We start from the raw sequence: 13,632 nt of genomic DNA on the forward strand, positions 1-13,632 counted from the left end.
GGTCTCGGGTCAAAGCGCCACAGTCAGTAATCCAGGCTGCTAAGGACCCTGAGACAGGACGCCTTCCCCTCCTGTCTGGGAGGAGGAGGGGGTGATAGCTGGGGGTGCTCTCCAGTGTCAGGAACGCCAGATTCGAGTGGGCAGGGAGAGTCAGAGCAGGGCAGGGGCCAGCAGCATCTGCAGAGGATACAGCCTGAGACTGCTCTTGCTTTTTCAGTGTTTCAGCAATCACCCTCCAGGCTGGGAACACACGCATTGCCTGCTCGTGTCCCGTAGGAGTCACATCATAGAGCTTGATGCCAACCTTGTCCCAGTAATGGAGGGTAACAATAGAAGGAGCGGTGATATCGGGAAACATGCGGGACACCCACTGTAAAAGTGACCTAAGGTCGTGCTTTAGGATGGGGGAGCCACGCTTGCTCTTCTCGGCCAGCATGGTTTTATTATCACCTCTCTCCTCAGACACGTTCTGTGCCACATTTCAGTTCCCCCAGCTCACCAATCACTGTGTGACATCCAACACTGCTTCTGCTCCCACATCTCCTGTTCCTCATTTCCTGGAGAAAGTCAGGAGCAGATTAGAAGCAGAGCCCTGATCCCGTCACAGGCTCTGCAATAGTTCCCTGTCTGTGAGAGCCCTGGAGAACAGGAGCCAGCACGGAGAACAGGGGTTGTGGCAGGAGCTGGGACAGACCCCGCACCGGACACTGCTCGGGCTCACCCCGAGGGCTTTGCTCCCCTTTCCCAAGTGACCATTGCAGGGAACCTCTGAAGATCCCGACCCAGGGACAGCAGCTGGTGTGTGTGAGCTGATGTGAGTGCACTGTGGTGAAGTTCTCCAGGCTGTGAGTGGAAACAAGGTCAGATTTTTTTTGTAACTTAATCAGTGCCTCCTCCTTGGCTGGAAACTGGTCCCTGTTTTATTTCATGGAATAGCTGTGTGTAGGGTATTAAAAGCTATAAACCTTGTGGGAAAATGAGAGAATATTGAAATGAGTGTCCTGCTGAAGGAATCCAGCATCGCAGTGATATCAGCTGTGGGAGGGACCCCACATTGAGAACCCCTCTCAAAGATTCTCCAGGATGATAAAAGTACTTCCAGCTGGAAGTTTACACATAAAAATAAATTCTAGGAAAATGATGTTTATGTGTTACATAGAAGCTTTTTAATGCCTATGTGTGTTTATGATGGATGAAACCGCTTTTGTAAAGTCTTACCACACACACATCAGGGAGAGATCCTTGTGTGTGTCCTGTGCAGGTAAAGAATTCCTGCTTCTGAATGCGTCCCACTATGTTAAAAAACTAATTCCAGCCAAATTCAATGTCAAGATACAGAAGGGAAGCACAGGGCAGAGGAGGGGGGACCTGGGGAGGGCACTGCGGTCACCAGGAGAGGGTGGCAGGAACAGAGCAGCTGCTGGAGGAGAGGAAGGTGGGGCAGGGAGGAAGGAAAACATTGCACTGACCTGTTCACTGTGGGGCAGCAGCAGGCACAGGGGGTCTGTGCAGATCAGCGGTGCTTCCTGGTACCTCTTGCTCCTTTGGGATCCATGTCCTAAAGTGGATCCTCCCAGGTCAGTAACATGAAGGAGAAAGTGCCCAGATCACCAGGAGCTCCCATTCCTGTCCTGCTGACTCCTCTCCCTGTGCCCTGTCCCGCTGTTGTTTCCAAAATAATCAATGGGATCACGGTGCAGTCGGAACGGGTTTTGCAACTTCGGATCCATCAGAATTCCACAGCCTCTGGCTTATTGACTTTGATTTTTTTCCCCCTACAAAGCAAGTGGTCTGTTTCTTTGTTGAGAGAAACGACGCCGCACTTCATAAAAATTTAAAAGTTTATTAAACCATACCAAGGGAGATAATAATGTAAAAGGAACAGCACTGAGTGCTCATCTGCAGCCGCAGGCACACTGCCACACCAGTATCAGGCCTTATATACTCTGGGTAAGCCAACCCCTGGTAAGCCAAGCCCCACACTCAAACATTTTCCACTCCTCCGACACAGCTCCTCCTTCGTCCCGGAGCTTGTGCATTCCTTGTGGCTTCAGCTCCCCACAATGGTCAGAGATCAGCATTACAGCATTCAGCATGAACACAACACTCACATTAGAAAAACTCCACATCTGAACAGAGCTTCTTTTAACATTATAACACACAAAATATTCATTCAACATTGTGAGAGACAATCACCATACCCCCTGTTTATAACATTTGGGAATGGCTCCTCATTTCCCCCTAATTAGAAACACTCCTTGCCAGGAGAGTGTCCCATTCTCCAACTTCCTTCCCTCACCTGACAGGTTTCTACCATTTCTCATTTCCCTTTCCTGAGGGCTCATTGTCCCTCCAGCAGCAGAGGGATGCTGGTGGTGCTGGTGGCACTGGAATTCTGGCAGTGCTGGTGAAGCATCAGGCTGCAACACCCACCATGAGAAGAGCTCCAGAATCATTGCCGAAACCTCCCCTGGCCTCATGAGAGCACCCCTGGGCCATGAACTCCCATTTCCATCATTCCAGTTCAGGCTCACACAGCCCAAGGGAAGGACAGCAATCAGCTGTTTGCAGCCAGGTTATCAGCACTTGGAGCCCACATTAATTACAGCAATCCCCTTGATGATGCTGTGAAAGCTACACCAGAGCTCCTCCTCAGTCTGGGAACACTTGTGGTTGTTTTTACCTGATCCCAAACTGTCTCTTTGCCAGCAGGGACATCTTCCACTATGCCAGGTTGCTCGAGACTCCATTCAACCTTGTCACTTCCAGGGATGGGGCAGCCACAGCCTCCCTAGGCAACCTGTGCCAGGGCCTCAGCACCCTCACAGGGAAGGATTTCTTCCCAATATCCAATCTGAACCCACCCTCTGGCAGTGGGAAGCCATTCCCCCTTGTCCTGTCACTCCATGCCCTTGTCCAAAGTCCCTCTCCAACTCTCCAGAAGCCCCTTTAGCTCATGGATCATGGAGTGTTTGCAATTGCAAGGATTGTCCTGGTGAGGGGAAGTGAGATTCCATAGCTGGGGACACAAACGCGGTGTCAGCAGGGAAGAGAGGTGACAGTTCTGGTCCCAGGGCCACCACAGGTGCCAGTTTCCAGCAGGAACAGCCCAGATGCCTGAGGCATGTCAGCCCATTTAGTAATCATGTCACCTCAGTTTTCAAGGAATTCCTTGGAATTCACTGTGGGCTGCTCTCTGGCTCCCAGGGGAGTGTAAGAAGACTCTAATGAAAGCTGGAACTTTCTAAGTGTTGCAACCAAGAGAGCAGCATTGATTCACCTCCTCCCCGATAAGTGACATTGCTGAAATCCTGAATCACCCCTCTACTTAGTGCTTGTGCTCCAGCACATGCACAAAAGTTATTATTCCATTAATCTCTTGGAAACTGCCTGGTAAAGGTGAAGTACCACTGAAATTGTGGCACACATGTGGCAGAACTAGATTTGAACTAGAGATCAAAGTTTAGCAGCACATTTGTATTGCAGGGTCCACCCCAGGACAGAAAGGGGGCAAGTTCGGAAAGCTGAAAAGACAAGATTTTGGGATTGGGGTTGCTTTACAATGAAAGAGGATGTTTCACATGGAGACAAACTGCTTTTGCCATAGCTGTCATTGCTGAGGCTCTGTGCTGTTCCTCATTTCCTGGAGAAAGTCAGGAGCAGATTAGAAGCAGAGCCCTGATCCCGTCACAGGCTCTGCAATAGTTCCCTGTCTGTGAGAGCCCTGGAGAACAGGAGCTAGCACGGAGAACAGGGCTTGTGGCAGGAGCTGGGACAGACCCCGTGCCAGACGCTGCTTGGGCTCACCCCGAGGGCTTTGCTCCCCTTTCCCAAGTGACCATTCCAGGGAACCTCTGAAGATCCTGACCCAGGGACAGCAGCTGGTGTGTGTGAGCTGATGTGAGTGCACTGTGGTGAAGTTCTCCAGTCTGGCAAATCGGTGTGTGACCTTACGTGAATCACATAGAGGGATGCTCTCCATGTGAAATGAAATAAATTACCGTGATTTCACACATATAAGGTGCACCCTTTTGACTAAAATTTTGGTCCGAACCCAGAAGTACGCCTTATACCTTGGAGCGCCTTATACGTGGACAAAGTTCGGAAATTTTCCAACCCTGAAGGGCGAGCCATGAGGCGCAGCATGCGGGGGGGCGAGCCGTGCAGTGGGCAGGGGGGCCGAGCCGCGAGGCACAGTGGGTGGGGGGCCAAACCACGAGCCGAACCGCGCCAGCCGGTGCCTGGGGCGGGCGGGAGTGCCGGGGACCGCAGCAAGGGGAGGGCACTTGGGGCTGTGTTTAAAGGGAATGTCAATCTGTGAAAAATGTTTGCAAATTGAGCACCTGCCAGTAAACCCTGCTATCGCATGATTCCGTTACTAATTCGTTACTTTGTTGCGCGCAGATCCTCTCTGAAAAAAAAAGTGCGCCTTATACGCTGGTGCGCCTTATTTATGGACAGAGTTTGAAAATTTGCCGACACCTGGAAGTTCGCCTTATACTCTGGTGCGCCTTATACTCGGGAATTACTGTAATTTTGAGAGCAACCTGAAAAGACGCTTGTTCTCGATGTCTTTGAGAATGCCTGCTCCTCCCTGGACACTAACCCCCTCACGCAGGCTGAGTCAGTTACCAAATTAATTGGCTCCGAGAACTTCTCAAAGGCTCTCACGACTGCAGCCAGTTCGGCTACCTGGGGCCACCCTTCCACAAACTCAACATCAGCTTCCCAATGCTGAGTCTGGGGATTTCTCCAAGTCATCACTGGCTTGTGGGACACCATGGACGCGTTCCTGAGCACTGTGAGAGCTTTGAGCGGCCTATGGCTCCTTTTCTCACGAGGAATGAGGTGGAATTCCTCATTAAACAATTTGTGTGATGGGGCATGGACTGATGTTTGTCCACTGTAGTTGTCCAAAGACAGCTGGAGGTTGGCATTGCTCTGGAGCAAATGCACAAACATGTCTTTGGTCAACCTCTCGGGAGAGTTCCTTCCCTCCTCAGAAAGTTTGACCAGGAGGTGAATACACACAAAGTCACAACCAGCCAGTTCACGCAGCCTTTTCCTGGTCTTTCGGATCAGCTGAGCCATCATCTCTTGTGGCTTAGTGATGGTCTTGGATTGTTGGTGGGAGAGGAAGACCCGCTCTATGATTAAGAGTAGGTCTTTCTGCCCTTTGATCCATTGGAGTATCAAACCATGCAAGTGTGGCAGCTTTCCAAGGACAATGAATTTGAAAGGCAGCTCGGGCTGATAACGATGAGCCTGCCTCTCGGCCAAAGCCTTCTGTGCCTTTTCGATTGCACCATTTGCCTCTGGGGTCAGTTCCCTGGGAGAAACCAGCTCTCTCTCAATAAATTGAGGAGGGGGTCTAGGTCCTCACTGGTGAGGCCTAGCCTGGGCCTGACCCGGTTCAAAGACCCACACAAGGAATGGAGATCTGCTGGGTTTTGGGATCACCATCGATTTCCAGTTTCTGTGGAACAACAGTGGTCTCCAAGCCCAGGTATTTCCAGGGTGATAGCCTTTGGACTGTGTCCTCCTGCAGTTGAAATCCAGCAGAGGTTAAAACTTTAACCACTAGGTCAAGCCTGTGTTGGAGTACAGAGCCATCGGGGGCGCACACAAGCACATCATCCATGTAGTGGAGGATGACAGCCTCCCCTTTTTTGGGTGCTCACCGGGGACAGCAATGGGGCCACGTACCACTGGCAGATGGAAAGGCTGCACTTCATGACCTGCAGTAATACTTTCCAGTGGTAGTGCTTCACTGGGGCTTCTCGATTGATAGAAGGAACTGAGAATGCAAAATTTGGAAGAAACAGTCCTTGATTTCCAGGACAGCCAAGTGCCAATTTTGGGGAGCTTTGTTGGGGAAGGCATCCCAGGTTGGAGTGACCCCATGTCCTTAATCTCTTTGTGCATTTCCTGGAGGTCATGTAGGAGCCGCCACTTATCCTTCCCTGGTTTCTTTATTACAAAGGCTGGGGAGTTCCAAGGGCTTGTCGTCTCTTCTATGTGGCCCTTTGCCAATTGCTCCTCCACGAGCTCCTTGAGCGCCTTAAGCTTCTCCTTACTCAATGGCCATTGTCCTACCCAAACTGGGGTGTCATCCAGCCACATTAACTTGTGGGTAGGGCGCTCTACAGTGGCTGTCTATAAAAATCCTGGGGAGTCTTACGGATAACTAATTTGACTCCCTGCTGGGACGTGGTGTCTCTCCTCCATAGGGGGCACTTGTAGTTGGTGACAAACGGACGGTCAATTTTCCATCTGCCCCTTCGATGTGCACAATGCTTTTTGACAACTTTTCCATTTTGATCCCTCCTACACCTTGGATTTTGCCAGCCCTGAGCTGCACCTCCCAATGCGACGGCCACATCCTCTCGGGTATGATCGTCACATCTGCCCCCATTTCAAGCAAACCTTCCATGTGGAGATGGTCTGATCCACAGGTTAGGTTGCATGCCAAAGAGGGTTTGTCCTCACCAACCACTTCTGCCCAGTAGACTTCAGGTGGTTTTCCATCTACTGGGACCTCCACTGCAATGGGAATGGTCTGGGCGAGGATTTGCCCCTTGGCCAAATTGAAGGGTGGCTGAGGGCAGTGCACCAGGAGAATGAGGTGAGTTATGCCTCCCGTGATGGTCATGGGAGACACCTCAATCTCCAGGGGTGTGTGTGCGGTGCCCCCAATAACAAAATACTCACTGTCCAATTCCATGTAGTTTATCATCATGTCCAGTGAGTTTTCCGGCAGGTACACTGCAATGATTGTCCAATCAGCAGACCTGAAATGAAAGGCTTTGGTAATCACGAGCCTGAAACACCCATGAGGCTGCCAAACTTTGTTAAACATTTGTCATTTTTATTTTCCAGCTGTCCTGAACCCTGCTTCTGTTTCTCCCCATTTTTTTGTTAAGAGAGAGACTTTCATCACTGCAGAGCCCGCTGTATTTATACCATGGCACGCATTTATGTTAGATGCGGGTGTGCACTCTGGTCTCAGTTTTTTTGTTTGTTGGTTGCTCCTTCTTTCTGGTTTTCCTTCTGCTGCTGCTGGCTCTGAGGACAGTCTCTGCCAAAGTGTCCTGGCTTCTTGCACTGATGCAGATGACCTGTTGAAGCTGCTCTGGTGACATCAGTTGCCTGTTCACTCCTGATGTTACAGCTGCCACAGTCTCTGGGTTTGGCAGTCCCAGATTCCTCTCTGGTGCACAGAACAGCTCTCCTTTCTTGGCCTCTGTCATCTGTGCTAGTGTAGGTGCAGGGTCAATGGGCAATCCTAGGATTACCCTGCAGCAGGCTTTGCTGGCATTCCTCTGAGCCACTTCCTTAATTCACACTGCCTGTGCCATTGGATCTTTGACTTGCCTTTCAATTTGCACTTGAAGACAGTCAACAAACTGCAAGAAATTCTCTGAGGCATACTGTTTAATATTAATATAACTACCCTTGGTTTTGACTATTGGTAACTGGTTAAAAGTCTTTTCTGCAACCCTACAGATCGTCTTTAAAACAAATTTGTTAGCCCCTGAGTTTGGTTCTCGGGACTAGTCATGTCCCCTTCACCACATAAATGTTCAAAAGTGATATCATTCCCATCGGCATCATCCTCTCCCTCAGAGCTTTTTGAAGCTCCACTGGGAGTCCCTTCAGAGATCTTTTCCATGTGCTTTCTCACAGAACAAGTTCTGAGGGGGTTAAGAGACACCAGAAAAAGTCTCAGAGGTTGGCTAGGACCAACTCATATGAGTTTAAGGCAGCTGCATCATCCCTTTAAAGATCTCACTGTCTCAGCCAAATTCCATTTGGGTCTTACAAATTTCCTTTTTATTTTGGTATGAGAAAGGCTGATCACTTCTGCTTCATTTCTCCTACCAGAATATATGACAGGAGCAACTGAGGGTAAAGCTTCTTGTTCCTGGTTCTGACCCCTGGGTTCCTGATCCCTGGACTATTGTGTGCAGAGTCCCGTTGCTCTGAGGAGCAGGTGTAGAAACACGGCACTCCCAGCTACGGCCTGTTCGACAGCCGCGTACCATGGCAAGCACAGCTGTGACCAGACCCTTGTCGAGCATCCACCTCGGCCAGGCCAGGACTCCTGCCCAATGTGGGGTCCTCAGAGTCTTAGTCTCTGATCTTGGACAGTCCTGAGGCAGATCAGGGAAACTTTGGATCGTCTCTTACTCAACTGGGTCTACAAAAGAAAAATCACATTCTGCAATTTTAGTAAAGACACAAAGATTTGAATGATTTTTAGCACACACTACTAAATCTTCTATGAAAATGCTATCAGAAGCAGTTCTTAAGCATGCACACCCATTGCCTGTAAACACCAGTACTGTTTCAGGAATCTCAAATGGATGAATTTCAAAGATAAAAACATTTTGTTCTGGGTCTAAACAAATATCTTGAGCTCTGATTGCATTACTTTCACAGATAAACCCTTGTTGTTCCCAGACAATGCAAGTTTCCAAATTAACAGTTTGCCACTTCTCACCAATTTGACAGGCCCATTCTCTGTGATCTAAAGGACAGAGAACAGCTCCATCATGATTCAGCCCTAATGAGAGGGAATATTGAATGCACTGAAGCATTGCGTATCGCCAGTACAAAGGCCGTGTTTGTGCTGGGGTCGTAGGTGAAGTTTACTGAGTTCCGCCAGGATTGGAATTCTCTTTCAAAATCAGTGGCACTATCCCAGATTATTCTCTGAATTTTAGCAGAAAAAGTGCCTTCCTCGCCTTCTCTTATAACTGAGGCAGCAACTGAGTGCATCCACAATTGAGCCTGGATACAGCTGAGAGCTAAAGAGATGTTATTTTATGTAGCGCTGAGTGCACCAACATCAATTTGTGGTCATTTACATTTACCTTTTCCCAATTTGGTAATATGTTTGATAACAACCACTGCTGGGTTCCCAAGGCTGTTAAGGATGCCTGCAGTGATTGCTGTAATTTGGTTAAATCTGCAGTTGCGGTAGCCAATTTATTCATTAATACTTCTGAATCAATACTACTCAAAATTCCCAATCCTGTTCCCACAACACCGGTTGTGTGTCTTGCTGTTCATTTCTTAAAAGGATCCTGCTTTCACAACCAGGTTGACCACCCCTCAAAAGAGGCTTGCAGAAAAGGTGAACAAGCTGGCTGAACTTCTGAGACATTGTTTTGCAATGACAATTTGACTTGTTTAAGAGACCATGCCAGATTAAGCAATATTTGTTGTTGGCCAGTTTTCCTAATTACGTATGGTCCAACTTCAAAAATTTTCGGTTGTGAGGCAGATCAGGGAAACTTTGGATTGTCTCTCACAGGAACATGTCATAAAGTACCACATTCCTGATCATGCACCAGCAGCTGGGAAAGTTGAACGGTGCAATGGCCTGCTTAAAACCACCTTGAAGGCACTGGGCAGGGGGACAATCAAACACCGGGAGATTAATTTACCAAAGGCCACATGAACAGTGAACACCCGAGGTTCCACTAACCCAGTAGGCCCTACCCAATCTAGCCCCTTAGAAACACCAAATACAAATAAAGTTCCAATAGTATGACATAAACATAAAGCATACGATATGACATAAACATATAGCATATGATATGACATAAAAAGTATGCTAAAAACCTGTTTGAATTAAATCTGCCTCCAGCAAAGACAATCCCATCCTTGGGGCTGTCTTCACTCTGGGACCAGGTTGCACCTGGTGGGTGATGCAAAAGTATGGGGAAATCCAATACACACCTCATAGAAACCTTGTTTTAGGGCAAACTATCCATGACTGTGTCTGTATCAGTATCTGCATGTATATATGTATATAATTAAGGTACTGATGTATGTATATCATTTTAAAGTTTAAATTTAATGTAACATGTTAGTACTGGAAAAAATTTGGGGTGGATACTGTTGGGGATTAGTTTTTCCATTCCTCTTTGCCTATGGAGTTTTTTCCCATTGACATGCCAGAAAGTACAGATGGCGAGGTCCTTGAGACAGGGGGAGGGGGAACATCCCTGGTTTCTTGGGAGTTTCTCTCAGAGGGAGGGGAAAGTGGGGAACGTCGAGAGATTAGAAGCAGGTAAAGGAAGGTGGAGGGCAGTTGCTGTCTCTCACTCGCTCTTGGCTTTGGAGGAGGAAGTTTGTTGTTAACATCACCATCCCAATGCTGGGAGCTGCCCCTCTGCTGTTAAACACTGTACCCGTGCCCTTCTAGGATGCCCTCCCACTTTCAGATTGCTGTTTTAAGGTGTCCTGCCTCCCCTCCATCCCTTCCCATCTGGGACACAGCCACCACCACCCCAGTGCCCCTGCAGCCCCAGGGATCATCGCACCTGCCCATCAGGAGCCTGACAGTGCTCACTGCCAGCTGTGACAGTAACTGCACCACGGGAAAGTGCCCGTGGCCAAGAGGACTGGAACTAGGTTCCAGTTCTGTTTGTTGTTAACTCCATAGTTGTTTTGTTGCCCTTGTTATATATTCTAGTTGTTATTCCTATCCCCATGTCTCTGCCTGAAAGGCATCTTGATTTCCAAACTGTACAAATTCAGAGGGATAGGATTTGTTTTCTCCATTTCAAGGGCAGGTTCTGCTTTCCCTGACAGACACCTGTATTTCAAACTCCCTGGCTGAGTTATTCTTTCCTTCACAAGATGTTGTACTGTGGAATATTTCTGCTTTCCAGTGGACAGGAAAATGGGAGAGAGGAAGAAAAAAACATCACAGATGTCAGTCTCTTCTGTTAATTATAAACAACTCTGTTAATAAATGCTTTCTACATGTTTACTGCAATGTGTGTCTTGGGTTTCCAAAGCCTGACTCACCACCCACGGCTTTCACTTTCCCTTTCCAGAAGCAGTGGCACCTTGGTTTACTCCTGGATTTAAGGCAGTAGGAAAAGAAGGGACAACTTCCCTCTGGATAAGAGATGTGGCTGCTGCCCAGGTCTGTCCCAGGAGGAATGAGGAGATCTTGGCACTGCCAACATCATCCCAACCACTGCAGGCACTGCCTTAGGAAGAGCTCTGGTATGAGACAGGTACCTGCCTTCCTCAGAGACAAGCCAGGATCTTTAGAATGGGATAAAATAAGGAAATGAGCCATTTTGGACACTGTTCACCAGGGACAATCTCTGCAGAGAAGCCTGGATGTTGTTTATTCAACAAATTCTGAGGTCAGAGTTATCACATTGGAAACAAACAAACAAAAAAGATATAAACCAAATGCTGCTGTAGGGGTAGCAGCAACTCCTCCTGAGGGTGGCCAGGTTCAGAATGGAGGTGGTCAAAGGCTTCCATGGACACGAGAGGATGGCCCCATTCTGCAGAACAACAGCATAAACCCCCAATTTCCGTGCAATTAAATGGTCCAAGTCTGGTGATGTGAATTTCCATATTGAAAGTGCTTTTTGGTCTCAGGACAAGGGTGCTTTGACTCTGCTATTTAAAAAGAACAATTTAATTCTGGAATTATAGAATGTGACAAATTCCCACTGAAAGTACACGGGAATATTGCTGTCCCTGCCCAGCTCTGCAGCCCTACCGGGTGTCTCTTCCCATCAGCTGGGAATGCAGGGCTGGCTCTGCTGGACAGAAGGGAAAGGAGGCTCGAGGTGATCCCAACACTGCTCCTGCCATCCAGAGTCACCAGCCCCAAAGGGATTGGGAAAATCAGCACCGTGTGCTGGGTGTGTCCCCAGGCTTAATGTGTGCAGGCAAGAGATCCTCAAAACACCAAGAAACTCATCTGGGCAGCCAAATGAGATGGAGTTCGTTCCCTGGGGCGCAGGCAATGAGGGTCATTCCATGGGAATAGAGCTGGGGAACAGCACTGAGCCCAGCTGCACTGCCTGGAGCCATGTGGGCAGGGCAGGGAGGAGGAAAGCCATGCTCCAATGTGCTCCATGGCAAAGCATCCCTCCCACATTGCCCCTGGCAATGCCCCTGCTCCCTTCTCCTGCAGGAGTGCACCAGCACAGGGAGGGTGATGCTGTGGATATTTATTCATCAGGTGACTCAAGGAAAGCTGTGCCGAGGTCCTTCAGCAGAGCAGTGGAAGGGATCAAAAGGCTCAGATCACTGTGTCTGTATTGTCATCATCTCTGCTGGCAGTGTTTTCTTCCTTCTCCACAAAAACCCTGTGGAGGGAGAGCCGGAGGGAGTCCATGGAGCAGGGACTCCAGCACCTCCCTGCCAAGAAGTAGATGAAGGGTTTGATGCTGCTGTGGATGCAGGTGAGCAGGAAAAAAACCTCAAAGGACACATGGAGATATCCGAGTTGCTGCAGGATATTGCAGAAGATGAGGAGGAGAGTGAGGAGCACAATGATGAAGACAATGATGTGTCGCCACTTGAATTGCTGCTTCCTGGAGCCCCTTTTGGCCTTGGTGATGTCGTTTGTGCGGGTAATGACCACGGGGGCAACAAAAAGGAGCAGGATGATGGCATACACAGAGATGAGAGCTGCCCGGCACTGCCCCTGCTCATGGGATGGGCATAGGAATGTCAGCATGGGAATGACAGTGAAAAGAACAAAGAAGACCCAGGATTGGACCATGTCCACCACCAACAACAGGCGCTCGGGAAAGTTGCCACGGCAGCAGAGTGTCCAGAGCTTGTTCATATCCCTGTCAAAGCTGCTGGCCATCAGCCTGAACAACCCCCAGTAGTAGGAGACCATTGACAGCTGAAAAATGAAGCTCAGGTACATCAAGGGCAATATAGGAGAGCAGGACAGGTCCTCCACCAGGAGGAGGAGGGCAGAGGGGACCGTGAAGAGAAGGAAGAGGAAGTCGGCAACAGCCAGGTGAAAGATGGCATAGGTACGGCTTTGCAGGCTGTAGAGGCAGAGGACAGTCCCGTTCCCAGCCAGCCCACAGAGGCAGATGAGCAGTGTCACACTGTGTATGGCCACGTTGGTGACATCTGTCTCACAGAGATTGTCCCCTTCAGTGGATGAGGCAGGAGACGGGGACACAGGGATCACCTCCATGGATGGACACTGGGCAGGCAGTGGGATGTGGTCCCTGGCTGTGGTCAGAGTGGATGGGAGTCAGTGCTTGGAGAATCCAGGGATGGACCATGCAACTCCTCAGCAGCTCCCTGCAGTGGGAAGGATTCAGTGGGGAGGAGTGAGATGTGCAGGGGAGGAGGGCGGTAGAAATTGTGGGGTGAGAGTGGGAAATGGGAGGGCTGGGATGTTCTGCAGGGGATGTGGAAGGGAAGCTTAGGGAAAGGAGGGGGGACCTGGGGAGGGCACTGCGGTCACCAGGAGAGGGTGGCAGGAACAGAGCAGCTGCTGGAGGAGAGGAAGGTGGGGCAGGGAGGAAGGAAAACATTGCACTGACCTGTTCACTGTGGGGCAGCAGCAGGCACAGGGGGTCTGTGCAGATCAGCGGTGCTTCCTGGTACCTCTTGCTCCTTTGGGATCCACGTCCTAAAGCGGATCCTCCCAGGTCAGCAACATGAAGGAGAAAGTGCTCAGATCACCAGGAGCTCTCCATTCCCATCCTGCTGGATCCTCTCTGTGCCCTGTCCCGCTGTTGTTTCCCAAAGACTCGATGGGGTCACAGGGCAGTCAGAAGTGGTTTCACAAGTTTGGTTCCATCAGAATTCCACAGCCTCTGGGGTATT

At 49.5% G+C, this 13,632-nt stretch overlaps 1 protein-coding gene across 3 annotated transcripts; it reads right to left on the reverse strand.

The window, feature by feature from the left end:
* Window positions 1-1,320: 1,320 nt before the first annotated feature.
* On the reverse strand, window positions 1,321-13,431 carry LOC116998060 (mas-related G-protein coupled receptor member F-like). Of its 3 annotated transcripts, none has more exons than XR_004418292.1 (2): window positions 13,347-13,425; window positions 1,321-1,558 (listed from the first exon to the last, which is right to left on the reverse strand). XR_004418292.1 is itself a non-coding variant. In XM_033063388.2 (2 exons), the coding sequence occupies exon 2, from the start codon at window positions 12,989-12,991 to the stop codon at window positions 12,071-12,073; it is 921 nt and encodes a 306-aa protein (XP_032919279.1). In that variant the 5' UTR covers window positions 12,992-13,029; window positions 13,347-13,431; the 3' UTR covers window positions 11,193-12,070. The 3 variants fall into 3 exon arrangements, 1 of the variants encoding a protein (XP_032919279.1); XM_033063388.2 differs by lacking the exon at window positions 1,321-1,558 and adding an exon at window positions 11,193-13,029 and having other exon boundaries at window positions 13,347-13,431; XR_004418291.1 differs by lacking the exon at window positions 1,321-1,558 and adding an exon at window positions 13,020-13,101 and having other exon boundaries at window positions 13,347-13,431.
* Between the last annotated feature and the right edge of the window lie 201 nt (window positions 13,432-13,632).

Source organism: Catharus ustulatus, chromosome 6 (genome assembly GCF_009819885.2).
Source record: "Catharus ustulatus isolate bCatUst1 chromosome 6, bCatUst1.pri.v2, whole genome shotgun sequence".
Taxonomy (NCBI): Eukaryota; Metazoa; Chordata; class Aves; order Passeriformes; family Turdidae; genus Catharus; species Catharus ustulatus.